Source organism: Embiotoca jacksoni, unplaced genomic scaffold, assembly GCF_022577435.1.
Source record: "Embiotoca jacksoni isolate LCO1_2020_lvr unplaced genomic scaffold, fEmbJac1.0.p SCAF_78, whole genome shotgun sequence".
Classification (NCBI taxonomy): Eukaryota; Metazoa; Chordata; class Actinopteri; family Embiotocidae; genus Embiotoca; species Embiotoca jacksoni.
Window position 1 is genome coordinate 602,030 of NW_027185434.1, and position 14,045 is coordinate 616,074.

The 14,045-nt window shown below is 48.9% G+C and overlaps 1 protein-coding gene and 2 non-coding genes across 4 annotated transcripts; all 3 read right to left on the minus strand.

Moving 5' to 3' along the window:
* Positions 1-4,382: 4,382 nt before the first annotated feature.
* eif4a1a (eukaryotic translation initiation factor 4A1A) lies at positions 4,383-10,956 on the minus strand. Of its 2 annotated transcripts, none has more exons than XM_069177845.1 (11): positions 10,892-10,956; positions 9,197-9,239; positions 8,910-9,042; positions 8,613-8,752; positions 7,792-7,960; positions 7,021-7,130; positions 6,666-6,809; positions 6,452-6,589; positions 6,264-6,353; positions 5,887-5,966; positions 4,383-5,619 (listed from the first exon to the last, which is right to left on the minus strand). In XM_069177845.1, the coding sequence occupies exons 1-11, from the start codon at positions 10,912-10,914 to the stop codon at positions 5,475-5,477; spliced, it is 1,215 nt and encodes a 404-aa protein (XP_069033946.1). In that variant the 5' UTR covers positions 10,915-10,956; the 3' UTR covers positions 4,383-5,474. The 2 variants fall into 2 exon arrangements, with proteins under 2 accessions (XP_069033946.1, XP_069033945.1); XM_069177844.1 differs by lacking the exon at positions 10,892-10,956 and adding an exon at positions 9,471-9,835.
* LOC138215652 (small nucleolar RNA SNORD10) lies at positions 7,417-7,557 on the minus strand. Its single transcript, XR_011179751.1, has one exon. It is a non-coding gene; the product is annotated as a small nucleolar RNA SNORD10 (small nucleolar RNA).
* On the minus strand, positions 8,046-8,184 carry LOC138215651 (small nucleolar RNA SNORD10). Its single transcript, XR_011179750.1, has one exon. It is a non-coding gene; the product is annotated as a small nucleolar RNA SNORD10 (small nucleolar RNA).
* Positions 10,957-14,045: the final 3,089 nt, after the last annotated feature.

Genomic DNA, 14,045 nt, shown 5'->3' on the forward strand with positions numbered 1-14,045 from the left:
TTCAACAGCGAGACTCCGTTCGATGGCTGACGGGTTCCTGCAGAGAAGAACGGAGAAGAACCGGCTGCAGCTTGAAGCTCCAGGAAGAAGATGTTATCAGTTCACCGAGTTTAGAGCTCTAATTTTACATTTTATCAGACACGATAACGAAACACCGAATCATCGGAAATAAAACGCTGAAACATGAACAGACGTCATTTCATGAACTCAAGCTTTTGTCTGGAGGTCAAACTGGAAGATGGAGGTCATCATTATTATATATATATATATATTTATATTATAATATATATATAATAATATTTATATATATATATATAATAATATATATTATATATATATAAGAGCAGGGATGAAGAGGAGGGATGAAGAGGAGGGATGAAGAGCAGGGATGAAGAGGAGGGATGAAGAGGAGGGATGAAGAGGAGGGATGAAGAGCAGGCATGAAGAGCAGGCATGAAGAGCAGGGATGAAGAGGAGGGATGAAGAGGAGGGATGAAGAGGAGGGATGAAGAGCAGGCATGAAGAGGAGGGATGAAGAGCAGGGATGAAGAGGAGGGATGAAGAGGAGGGATGAAGAGCAGGCATGAAGAGCAGGGATGAAGAGCAGGGATGAATAGCAGGGATGAAGAGCAGGGATGAAGAGGAGGGATGAAGAGCAGGGATAAAGAGGAGGGATGAAGAGGAGGCATGAAGAGGAGGGATGAAGAGGAGGGATGAAGAGCAGGGATGAAGAGGAGGGATGAAGAGCAGGCATGAAGAGCAGGGATGAAGAGCAGGCATGAAGAGCAGGGATGAAGAGCAGGGATGAAGAGCAGGGATGAATAGCAGGGATGAAGAGCAGGGATGAAGAGGAGGGATGAAGAGCAGGGATAAAGAGGAGGGATGAAGAGGAGGCATGAAGAGGAGGGATGAAGAGGAGGCATGAAGAGGAGGGATGAAGAGCAGGGATGAAGAGGAGGGACGAAGAGCAGGGATGAAGAGGAGGGATGAAGAGCAGGCATGAAGAGGAGGGATGAAGAGCAGGGATGAAGAGCAGGGATGAATAGCAGGGATGAAGAGGAGGGATGAAGAGCAGGGATAAAGAGGAGGGATGAAGAGGAGGCATGAAGAGGAGGGATGAAGAGGAGGCATGAAGAGGAGGGATGAAGAGCAGGGATGAAGAGGAGGGACGAAGAGCAGGGATGAAGAGGAGGGATGAAGAGCAGGGATGAAGAGGAGGGATGAAGAGGCTCTGTAGCTCCGCCCCTTTAACGGCCTTCAGGTCATAGTTTGTTGAAACATCTTATTCATGAAATGCAGGAAAATCATCCGACTAACTCTGCAGCTCGAATGAATCTTCGAGGAGCAGGTCCTCCTTATTCAGTCAGGACCTCCTTTCATCACCTCCTCTTCAACATGTCTGTAATACTGAGAAGCTCTTTTAACCGAGGAGTCCTGGTTTCAAATGTTCATGTGAAGGAGGCGTAGAAGGAGGCGAGGAAGGAGGCGTAGAAGGAGGTGTAGAAGGAGGCGTGGAAGAAGGTGTAGTGGAGGATTAGAATGAGCTGGTTCTCCTGCGGTTCCGTTGTTTCTCCTCTGCAGTGATATTTTAAACAGTTTAAACATCTCCTGCTTCAATGGTGAAATATTTCAGTCCATCGGTGACATCACACCTCGTTGGAACAATGATGTCATCATTACAAACAGCTGCTGTTGACAATCTCATCAGAACGTTGCCGGTTCAAACCCGTCGGTCAGAGCTGTCAGCAGAACCACCGGATCACTTGGTTCTGTTCTGTTCGGTCGGTAGAGGATCTAAATGTGTGCAGGTAGTCAAACATTCACTTCCTCTCCTGTGATTGGCCGACTGTCATGACTCAACACAGAACGTTCATCAGTCACAGCTGAGATGTTCCTCAAATCACAGAACGTCTTCCTGAAGGTCTCCTCCTCTGCTGAAGGAACAAAGCTCCCCGACCTCCTCTCTCCTCCAGAGCTGCAGTTATTCTGAGGAGTCCTGGTGACACGTGTTTATTACAATCATCACATGTCAGGAGGAAGCGCGCGCCTCCTGCAGCCAATTTACAAGTCGGCCTGCAGGCCGGAAATCTCCTGCAGAGCGGAGGAGTTAATGAGGAGCAGTGAGGAGGTGATAACGGCCTCGTGTCGCTGCTGCTGGACAATAATTGGATTTCATGCTCGGTACTTGCGGAGGCGGGTCGTCGCGTGTCAGACGACTGAAGATAAGAACTCCTCCAGAGAGCCGTGGACGAACCGAGCCGAACCGAGCCGACCCGAGCCGACCCGAGCCGACCCGACAGAGACTCTGATCTGCTGGAAAGGAAATAAGAAGCCCATCCATGACGGACATGTTCAGGAGGACACACCAGACCCGTTTAGATGGAATCAGCTGTTGTGGTTTGTTTGGTTGATCTTGGACTTTGGTTCAGCCTGGTTCAGCCTGGCTCGGCCTGGTTCAGCCTGGTTCCGCCTGGTTCAGCCTGTTTCGACCTGGTTCGGCTTGGTTCAGCCTGGTTCTGGCCTGGTTCGGCCTGGTTCAGCCTGGTTCAGGCCTGGTTTGGCCTGGTTCAGCCTGGTTCTGGCCTGGTTCATCCTGGCTTGGCCTGGTTCAGCCTGGTTCAGGCCTGGTTTGGCCTGGTTCAGCCTGGTTCTGGCCTGGTTCATCCTGGCTCGGCCTGGTTCAGCCTGGTTCAGCCTGGTTCAGCCTGGTTCAGCCTGTTTCGGCCTAGTTCGGCCTGGTTCAGCCTGGTTCAGCCTGGTTCGGCCTGGTTCTGGCCTGGTTCTGGCATGGCTCAGCCTGGTTCAGCCTGGTTCCGCCTGGTTCAGCCTGATTCAGCCTGGGTCTGGCCTGGTTCGGCCTGGTTCAGCCTGATTCAGCCTGGTTCTGGCCTGGTTCAGCCTGGCTCGGCCTGGTTCCGCCTGGTTCAGCCTGTTTTGACCTGGCTCGGTCTGGTTCAGCCTGTTTCGGCCTGGTTCTGGCCTGGTTCAGCCTGATTCAGCCTGGTTCGGCCTGGTTCAGCCTGGTTCGGCCTGGCTCGGCCTGGTTCCGCCTGGTTCAGCCTGGTTCGGCCTGGTTCTGGCCTGGTTCAGCCTGATTCAGCCTGGTTCGGCCTGGTTCAGCCTGGTTCGGCCTGGCTCGGCCTGATTCAGCCTGGTTCAGCCTGATTCAGCCTGGTTCGGCCTGGTTCAGCCTGGTTCGGCCTGGCTCGGCCTGGTTCCGCCTGGTTCAGCCTGGTTCGGCCTGGTTCTGGCCTGGTTCAGCCTGATTCGGCCTGGTTCGGCCTGGTTCGGCCTGGTTCGGCCTGATTCAGCCTGGTTCAGCCTGATTCAGCCTGGTTCGGCCTGGCTCGGCCTGGTTCAGCCTGGCTCGGCCTGGCTCGGCCTGGCTCGGCCTGGTTCGGCCTGGTTCGGCTTGACCCCCATTTTACATAAGTCATAAACTCCTGACCCAATTTAAAAAAAAAGATTCTGAGTCATTCAAAACAAATTCACAAAAATGTGCATTAATACACGAATGTGATCCTGAATCCGTTAAATCCGTTTCCGGTGCCCGGTTGATGCTCGTGCGAAGGCATCAGGCTGTTGCCATGGTGATGGCAGCAAACGCACAGCAGAAATGATGTACTTTTAAAATAACTTTTATTTTACTCAGGTGTGTCGCTCTCAACCCCCGAGCTGACGACCGTCCAGGCTACAGCGCCATCCAGTGGACAGCCAGGGTAAGACTTTACTGTTCAGTAATAGTTTTGAACTTTCTATCTTTTATTTTCATAGAAAACAGTCAGAAAAAAAGTTTAAAAGTTACACATTTTATAAATTTAGATTTCTTCTTTGATTATAAATCAGGCGTCTCTTTTAGACATCTGAAGTCTTTTCCCTCTGATCACTTTACTTTCATTTAATCGAACATTTTATGAAAAACTCCGTGAAGCTGATCGAAGCGATGACGTTCTTATTACGTCATCGTCACGCGGAAGTCCCGACCACAAGCACGCAGATGTTTCCTCGGTGATCAGCTGAGAAAAAACGACCCGAACCCGTCTTCATCCGAACCGGACCCACATCAACAGGAAGTTCGGGTTCTGGTGCGGAGACACCGCAACAGGGGAGGTGGACCCGGTCCGGTACCGACCCGGCACGTGCCACGGACCTGACACGTGCCACCAGCAGTTTCAGGTTTATTGTGAAGTGATGACAGGATGTCACTCAGTGAAGTCCACAAGTTTTAATGTCTGATTTCAACCAAATGAAGCAGAAACAACCAAAGTGAAAAATGACCAATCGAGGATCAGAGCTCGGACCAATCAGCGGCCGCCTGCAGGTCACCTGACCTCCAACACGGAAACGAGCTTCCACACTATTCAACAATGCAGAGGCCGGTGTACACTGTTAAAAAGGAGAAACCTTTATTTTTGAAGACCATTAAAATAAATACTATACAGAATCCAATGTAGAAAACTTGATACACGGTTTCTGTCTGAAAAAGGTTAACAATCCATAAATTCATTAAAAAATAGCACTGATAGATACACCCCGATGACAGGCATTAATGAGTGGAGACAGGTTTAACCTCCACACTTCTGTAGTTTGGTCCTTTCACATCACCTTCACTGCCCCCCCTCCCCCTCCCCCACATTTTGGAGGTAGCTGTGAAATGTGACCACCTTTTCAAAATCCAATATTTCGTTTCAAAATAAAAATCTAAGTGAACAATAAGGAGATGATCTCCGGCGGGCCGTCCGGCCGAGGACGCCTCGTCTCCGCAGAACTCACCGTCACGGAGCCGCCGAACCGAAGGCCGACCGCGCCGGGAGGAAGTACGACAGCCATGATAGAAAAGAATCAGCAGTAAAAGATCAAACTGGTGAAGCACTCATTCATGATGGAGTTGACTGTACAGGTCTTTATTGAAGATGCCCGGTGCACTCAGACCCCGAACCTGCTGCTCACAACATGATCACGGACGTCTGGCGGAGTACACTGAAGGGTGCTAAAATACTGATCTGGTCAAATGCAGCACTTCCTGTCTGTCATGGTGGTGTTGGGTCCAAACTGAACTGCGGTCCAAACCACGAGGAGATGCGTCACGAGTCAATCAGGTGAGCATCGAGCTTCACGTCACAGATTTAATGGGTCGCCGTCGCTAACTTTCACTTTATTCATCAACTTTGAGGGTTTTTTGTGGTTTTGTTTTGAACGTGCTTTTGGACCTGCAGTTCTGGTGTGGAGCAGAGGGACTAGCTGCTGGGACACTTCAGGTGCTGATATGAACAAAGACTATGGCAGGCAGATGAAGCAGTTCAGTAAGTTATATCCTTCCAACACGGACAAAACTATCGGAGATGTTTGGATGTAGAGGGAAAGTCATGGTGGAATTCAGAAAGAGGAAGATTTTAGAATTCAGATCAGAAGAAAGAAGATTTGACTTCTAAAATAAAAGCGGGTCGGGTTGGACGAAGAGCACGCGGCGTCTTCTAGATAAGATCGGCCACGTTCATGGGCATCTCCTCAACGGTGGTGTTGTAGAATGTCTCAATGTCCCTCAGGGTTCGCTTGTCGTCCTCCGTCACCATGTTAATGGCGACTCCCTTCCTTCCAAAACGACCGCCTCGACCGATCCTGACAAAAAGACCAGAGGACAGATGAGCGGCGCTGCAGCTCCACGGCACGCCGGACTCACAGCAGACAAGTGTTTACGTCACGTGACCCGGCAGGATTATCACTTTAGTTTCCTGAGACGCTGGACTCTAATCATTTCACCATTTCTTTTTATTTGAAGACTTAATCGGAGATTAGACCAAAGAAATCTGACGTGAACACTTAACAAGCTGGAAGCCGGTGAGATCAAGTGATGATATAAAATCCTGAACACACACACAGTTTTACCTGTGGATGTAGTTTTCCCTGTTGGTCGGCAGGTCGTAGTTGATGACTAGAGACACCTGCTGAACATCGATACCTCTGGCCTGAGGAGCACAAACACCAGTTACACACCAAGACAGATTCAACGGTTTGAAACCGGCAGCACGTCTCAGAAATATGTGCACACGCGTGTCATCTGCCAAATAGTTGTGAATCAAGGACGTGAGCCTTGTTACAGTGGAGGGCCGATGTTTCTGTACCAAGGAACATTCAGTCCTTCACATCACTGCAGATGGAAGGAGAGGGAACCTTGGACGGGACGGAGCAGCTGTCTGATTGGATCAGTAGAAATATACCACGGGAACATTAACACGCGTGTTCATACATGTTGCTGTACGTACCAGCAGGTCAGTGGTAATCAGAACTCGACTGGACCCGGAGCGGAACTCCCTCATGATCAGGTCTCTTTCTTTCTGGTCCATGTCACCGTGCTGAAAGACAAGGTCAGAGGTCAACATGAGGACAACCGCGTTGCCCGGCGAGACACGCGTTTACCGTTTCATGTCGGCGAAGTTAAAACGTCTCCTACCAGAGCAGAAACGGTGAAGTCTCTGGCGTGCATCTTCTCGGTGAGCCAGTCCACTTTCCTCCTCGTGTTGATGAAGATGACAGCTTGTGTGATGGTCAGTGTCTCGTACAGGTCACACAACGTGTCCAGCTTCCACTCCTGTGGACATCAGAGACAGTCAGCTGCCACCGCCCCAGTCTGCTAACCAATCAAGTGTCTTCCTGAGTTTTCTCACCTCTTTCTCCACATTGATGTAGAACTGACGGATTCCCTCCAGAGTCAGCTCCTCCTTCTTTACCAGAATGCGGACAGGTTCACGCATGAATTTCTTTGTGACCTCCAAGACGTCAGCTGGCATGGTGGCCGACAGTAGGACAACCTAAAATAATAACGCACCACGTTAGTCAGCCTCTGCTACAGCAACATCACCGCAGCTGGAAAGATGATATAATATAATCGGGATCTAAGGACCCCGGTGGAAAACAGGTCAGGTTGTGTTCACACCTCACTTGATATGCAAAAAAACCTATAACTTCATTATGCATCAACATGGAAGTAGAAAGAGCAGAGCTGTTCTTCTGTTTACTCACCTGTGTGCTGCTGGCCAGTTTCTGGAAGATCTCGTAGATCTGGTCCTTGAATCCTCGACTCAGCATCTCGTCAGCCTCATCCAGCACAAACATTTTGATGTTCTTAGAAGCTGCAAAATAAAAAAATTAATTGAGCACGTTTAACATCCTCCATCCAAGTCTGTCTTCTGGGACACAACGCAACACATCTTTAAGAGGAGATGCCTTTTACTTTTCCGCCAATAAAGCGAAGGCGAAAGCATCCGAGACCTCCTGATGTTGTTCTGGTGCTACCCGATCCAGAGTCGCTCCACTGAGGACAGTTTCCAGTTGTTGGGTCCATTTTGAAACTACTGGAGAAGCGTTAAACTAATTTCAGTTTCTGTGCAGACTCCTGCTGAGAACACTGATGATGCTGTATTCAGAAGTAGTGGAGGTATGATCACGTCTCCGTGTCCCTGCTGTCCTGAAGACTCTGGCCAGCAGAACGCCAACCAGAGCACCAACACAGCAGGGGGCCACAGAGTCAGCTGACACGCATGAGTTTCATCACTATACAGCAGCTCTAACCTTCTGAAGTGGACTAAAGTGAGTGACAGATCACGTCGTAGTCCATCTCCCAGTCAGCTGAGTAAAACGCAGCATCAGCTGCCTAAATGGGAGGAAAAGTCCTCCAATACTGCAGATTTTGGTTCTGACGAGTCAAAGTTCTTCACTGAGAGCAGGTTTCCTTAAAATAACGTCACCCTGCTGACATCACAGCACCCAACATTCGTTCCTACCACGACTTACTGAGGTTTTTGCGAGTCAACATGTCGAAGACACGTCCAGGGGTTCCCACCACAATGTGAGGAGCTTCGGCCTGCAGCTTCAGGACCTCACTGCGGATGCTGGTCCCTCCAATACAGGCGTAGCAATTGGCCCCCATGTAGTCGCCCAGGGCCAGCACCACCTTCTGGATCTACACAACAGGGAGCAGTCAGCAATGTTCACTTTGGAGGAAACAAATACAGCACGGACTTTATTTTCACACGTGCCATGGCGCTGTATTCAGATTAACAAAGCATGATCATGCCTCCGTGTCCCTGCTGTCCTGAAGACTCTGGCCAGCAGGACACCAACCAGAGCACCAACACGGCAGGGGGCCACAAAGTCAGCTGACACGCATGGATTTCATCACTATACAGCAGCTCTCGGACTGGATGCTGCTGCCACGGTGTTCATGCAACAGGAGCATCAAATAATAATACAAAAAATGCTAACACACCATCACATGGTTTATTTCATTGCAACTATTACAAAAGTCAAATAGTATTGGCATAAAATATCTAGAATATTGTAAAGATCCAAACTAGTGTGCATTTCCAGGTCAACATTGATCAACTCCTTTGTTACCAAACAGGTTGTACTGAAACATGAGACTGAAGTACTTCAGCACGAGTTCACTCTCCTATTAATCATACAAGAACACACACACCTACAGTCTGTGTGATGCTCCACAGACATCAGGAGGACATTAACCCTTTATTGTTCCTCATGACCGGAGCTCAGTGTTTCCAAAATCGTGATGGTTTTCCTGAATCGGTCTCTGCGTGTGAGTGGGAGGAGCCTACCTGCTGAGCCAGCTCCCTGGTGGGAGCCAGGACCAGAGCCTGGGTGGCTTTCATCTCCACATCAATCTGCTGGAGGATGGAAATAGCAAAGGTAGCAGTCTTCCCAGTGCCAGACTGGGCCTGAGCGATCACATCATAACCTAGAATACACAAACAGCGTTAGAATCACCACCGACGAGGAAGGAGAGAGTTTGGGTCGCAAACGGAGCGTCCCCACAAAAACAGGAACGTCAGACACCTCAACCTTCAACTAGAAGCTCTGATGCATTTAAATGGCAGAAAAGTCCTGTCACTCACCCTTGATACAAGGGATAATGGCTCTTTGCTGGATAGCGGAGGGCTTCTCAAAACCATAGGCGTAAATTCCCCTGAGCAGAGTCTCGCGCAGGTTCATCTCATCGAAACTGTCCGTGATCTGGCTCCAGTTGCTCTGAAAGGTTGAAGATGAGCCAGGAAAACAGGACACAAGAAATTCACACGCATGTTAATGACCACCCCTTTCATGTTTGTTCAGACTCTTAATAAAAAACAAGTAAAACACCTTCCCAAACCAGTGTGTTGGTGTGTTTTGATTCTGGACTTACCTCAATGATCCCATCTGGCTCCATGCCCTCCGGGCCATTGTCTCTGTGAATGGAAACAGTCAATAACATTATTAATTATAAGTTTAAAAACATTTATCTAGTTAAAGTTCCCTCCTCATGAATGTTTGAGCATCACTGCAGAAGGATGGTTTAAAACTACAAGGCTGGATTGACCTTCATCTGCCAGTCAAGGAGCGTTTCTTTGAACATCGGGTTTCTAAGCTGCTCCAGGTGTGATGGGGAACCTGCACCATGCACAGATCTACATACTCACTTCTTTTGGCAGGAAAAACAACCTAATTGGACCTTTTCTGTGCATCCTGTAAGCTGCCTGCAGCAGAGCCGCGTGATGTCATGAAGAACTCCGTGATTTACGGGAACTCTCCGGTCCCGCCCTTCCACAGCAATCCGTGTCCCGGTCACCGTCTCAAGCATTACAGATGTTGTTTACCTGCCCCTCCTAAACCCGGTGAATACTCGCTCGATCCCGTCATTTTAAACCCGGGGGACCGTTTTTTCCTCTCGCGCTGTAACCTTTCCATCAGTCCGCCATTTCTGCTACATACATTCAAGATGGTCGTTCCTGCCGTCGGAGCAGGAGGCAGGGCGAGCCGGCCGGAGGCCCGCGACGAGGCCGCCGGAGGCCCGCGACGAGCCCGCCGGAGCCCGCCGGAGGCCCGCGACGAGCCGCGGAAACACAATAAACGAGCCCACAAACCGAGATTTCTTTTGTGTTCGCCAGTAAATAGCGGATTGTGTTCCGGTTCTCATACGGTACCGGGGGGGAGGGGGGGAGGGGTGAGAGGGGGGAGGAGGAGGAGGGGGGGAGGAGGAGGAGGAGGAGGAGGGGGGGGGGGGGGAGGGGGGGGAGAACAACGAGAAGCTTCGCTGGTCGGAGCCGCGGCCTGCTAACAGCTAGCCGCAACCAGCAGGCCGCGCTCGGCTTTCAAAGGCCTTTTATTACAAACTTCACGTCAGCGAAATCCATTAAATCCATTGACGACGTTTCAAAAGACACCGATCGGCCATTGTTTGAACGGCGGCAGCCCACACGCCCACCGACGGCGATAAAAGGAGGAAAAACGTCCCGCTGCGTCGCGCGGCCTCCGAGCCGGCATTGTCCGGGCGGGCGGTGCACGCGACCATGTGCGCCGCCTGAACGCGAACACCGGGCGGCCTCGGGGCTCCCCTCCGCGGCCTCGGGGCTCCCCTCCGCGGCCTCGGGGCTCCCCTCCGCGGGAACACCGGACTTACGATGTACGCGTCTCATTAATTACACAAATAACTTTAATAACGACAGAAGCGCCGGACCGGGGCTCGTGAGGCCTCGAGGCGCCTTCACGTGCTACTCGAGGCGCCGGTTACCGCCGGCGGTGAACCCGGTTCCGTTCAGCGACCATCGCCATCGCTCGGGCCGCCTGAACTAAACATGGACGCTGTGATCCAGAACACAAACGGAACCTTCCGCTGGATTAAACCGTCTCAACATACGAGTCCTCCGTTTTTAGCTTCATGGACCGTTTAGCTGAAGCACGCGACCGACGGGCCTCAACGTTAACCGAGCAGAGAAAAACCGGGATGCTCCGTTCAAGGTCTCCATCCGGACCAGCCATCGGGAACTAAACATTACATCCACACGGAGCGAAACAACCGGAGCTCTAAAACAGACTTTGTGCTCGGACGGGGCTTCCTTACCTATTATCATATTCAGCCGACATTATTCCAAAGAAAGAAACTGCGGCAGAAATGTCTTATATACGTCGACAGCACACAAAGACGCGCTCTCATTGCAACACATCCCCGTCATTTAGCTTTAATCCCGCCCACACAGACTTGCGATTGGCCACTTTGTACGTCAGCTAAAAGTAGGCGGATCCTTATTTTTTTGATAGTGCACGATTGGGTCACTGTTAACAACCCGGAGGGGCGGGGTTTCTTTTTTTTTTTAAGGATACCGTCAGAGGCAATCAAACGCGGTTCACCGGGCGACTCCGGTGAACCCTCTGAAACGCCCCGTTCTCTGTGCGCTTGTGAGCGCGGACAAAAGGGCCGAGCCCGCTGGGAGACTTTTCTTCGGAACCATATTCATAATCTTCTGAAGAGCTCATTGAGCAAAACAGAAGAAGCAGAGGAACAGTTACACATCTCATGCTAATGACGTCATTTACACATCGTGATGAGTCACTCGGTCTGCGGTGATTAAACGAGCAAAAGACACATTGCGCAAATGTAAGAAGTGTTTTAGATGAATCACGTCCTATTTAGTTCACGGAGCTGTGACGTATATATTGATCAGTGTTATCGAACCGGTCCAGTGGGATCCCGCCAGCCCACCACGGTGGTCCAATGTGAGCCTGTAACATCATGTTAGTTCACTCTGCAGCCTTTAACAGAGCACAGCACAAATGTGGAATAAGACAAGATCTCTAATTTTGTGAATTACCTTTTACTTTATGTACTTGTTTATTTGTGTCATGTATGTGTATTTGCTTATAGATCAGACATCAGTCATTCAAGTCTAAGTCGTGTTAAATCAGAGACTTTCTGATAAAAAAAAAAAAGTAAAAAAAAAAAAAGTAAGAACAATGAATCTCACAATATGCAGTTCCTGTTTGTATTTTGCATTTTCTGTATTCAGGCTGAGCTGCACATGATGTAGCCTCCAGTAACGGGCAGCAGAAAGCATTGATCAAATTAACCAAGCAATAAATAAAATACAATTTCCCTGTGCAAAGAAAGCAGAGATGTCAAGTTGAGTGGATTTAATTGTCACCTGACAACGTGCTCGCATGACGGGAAGGATTTCAAATCTTACAAATCAGCAGTGTTTCCAGCTGCCTGCAAAGACTGTCTGACATCATGTTGGATTTTTATTGAATTCATGATCAACAGTCCAACCTTGACGTTGACAACGATGAATTATGCAACTATCCATCTGTTTTTCTTTCTTGTAATGCAACAATATATAACTTGAATCGTCCCACTGATAGAATAATGGATGTGGATCTAATTTACTTCACAGTCCGTCAGTAACATTCAGCCGTGCTCCTCCTCTTCCTCCATCATTTCTCCATCAGAGTATTTAATAAATCATTTTTATTTCTGGGCTGACAATAAATAGAAGTCCTCTATTATGTGACATTTAAATGAATTATCAATGAGAAAATGATTTAAATTAATGTTTATTTTACCCATTTACAGTCAAACTCAATGACCTTTTTTTTCAAACGCACACACACCTATAAAGCTTTTGAAAACACAGCAGCCAGGATCAATGAGAAACAAAAAACCCTCCACAGAAGGAGCCCGATGAGGTGGTTCGGGCTTCTGTACGACTGGTAGGAGACCCGGGTCGACCCAGAACCCCCTGGAGGGATTATATATGTCATCTGGTCAGGGAACACCTCGGGATCCTCCAGGAGGAGTCCGGGGTGACCGGATGATTTGAGTTGTGATGTCAGCTGCTGCGCTGAGACGTGTTGACCTGTTCAATATCTACACTATAATACATCTTCCATCACCTCACAATACTTTTCCTCCTTTTCTCTTCTCTTCTCTTCCTGCTTGGTGTGTCGGTCCTGTTCCACACCGAAGGGAACCTGATGGAAAAAAAGGATGTTCCCTCTTGTTCCTCGTTTGCATTGTGGCTCCAGAAAGTCTCTTGTCAGCAGACTCTGAAAAGTTTCCTGTTTTCTGTCTTATTTGCAAGTGATTCTTTCCGAATCTAATTGCGGACGACTCCCCGGTGTCCTTATCTACAACCACCTCTGTATTATCATATGAAAGCAGATACAAAGGGAATGGGAGTGACTGTCAACTGTTTGTCACACTGTCTAAAAGCTGCCCTAAAGAAAGCCGGCTGGGGCGGAGCCCTGTTAAAGAGCCATGCTGGAGAACCATGTTGGAGAACCATGTTGGAGAACCATGCTGGAGAGCCATGCTGGAGAGCCATGCTGGAGAACCATGTTGGAGAACCATGTTGGAGAACCATGCTGGAGAGCCATGCTGGAGAGCCATGCTGGAGAACCATGTTGGAGAACCATGCTGGAGAACCATGTTGGAGAACCATGCTGGAGAACCATGCTGGAGAACCATGTTGGAGAGCCATGTTGGAGAGCCATGCTGGAGAGCCATGCTGGAGAACCATGCTGGAGAACTGCTGGGGGAGCACTGCTGCACACATGTAGTTGCTCCTTCTTGCAAGAATAAATGTCCGATGTGTTTGATTTTGAACCGAGCCTCTTGAGTAGTTTTTCTAACAGAAACCCTTTGCCGATATTAAGGAAGTGGAGATGATGGGACACTGTACGTGATGCGTTCAGTGCTTAAAGGGCTTGTTGTTGTGAACCCAGCTGGAGCTGCTCCGCCTGGCCGTGACGGCTGAAGCTCTGGTTGAATACGGTTATTGTTCAGACTCTGGCTGCTGTTGTAGTTCAGACTGTGGAGCTGCTATGACGGCGTGTTACAACTTACAACCAATACAAACTAATATGTTTGAGCCATAATTATAACAATCAAAGTACAAGTTACAGTCATCATCAAAACTAGTCATCATCAGAACTAGTTATCATCAGAACTAGTTATCATCATAACTAGTCATCATCAGAACTACAGTCATCATCAGAACTAGTCATCATCAGAACTAGTTATCATCAGAACTAGTTATCATCATAACTAGTCATCATCAGAACTAGTTATCATCAGAACTAGTTATCATCAGAACTAGTCATCATCATAACTAGTCATCATCAGAACTAGTTATCATCAGAACTAGTTATCATCAGAACTAGTCATCATCAGAACTAGTTATCATCAGAACTAGTCATCATCAGAACTACAGTCATCATCA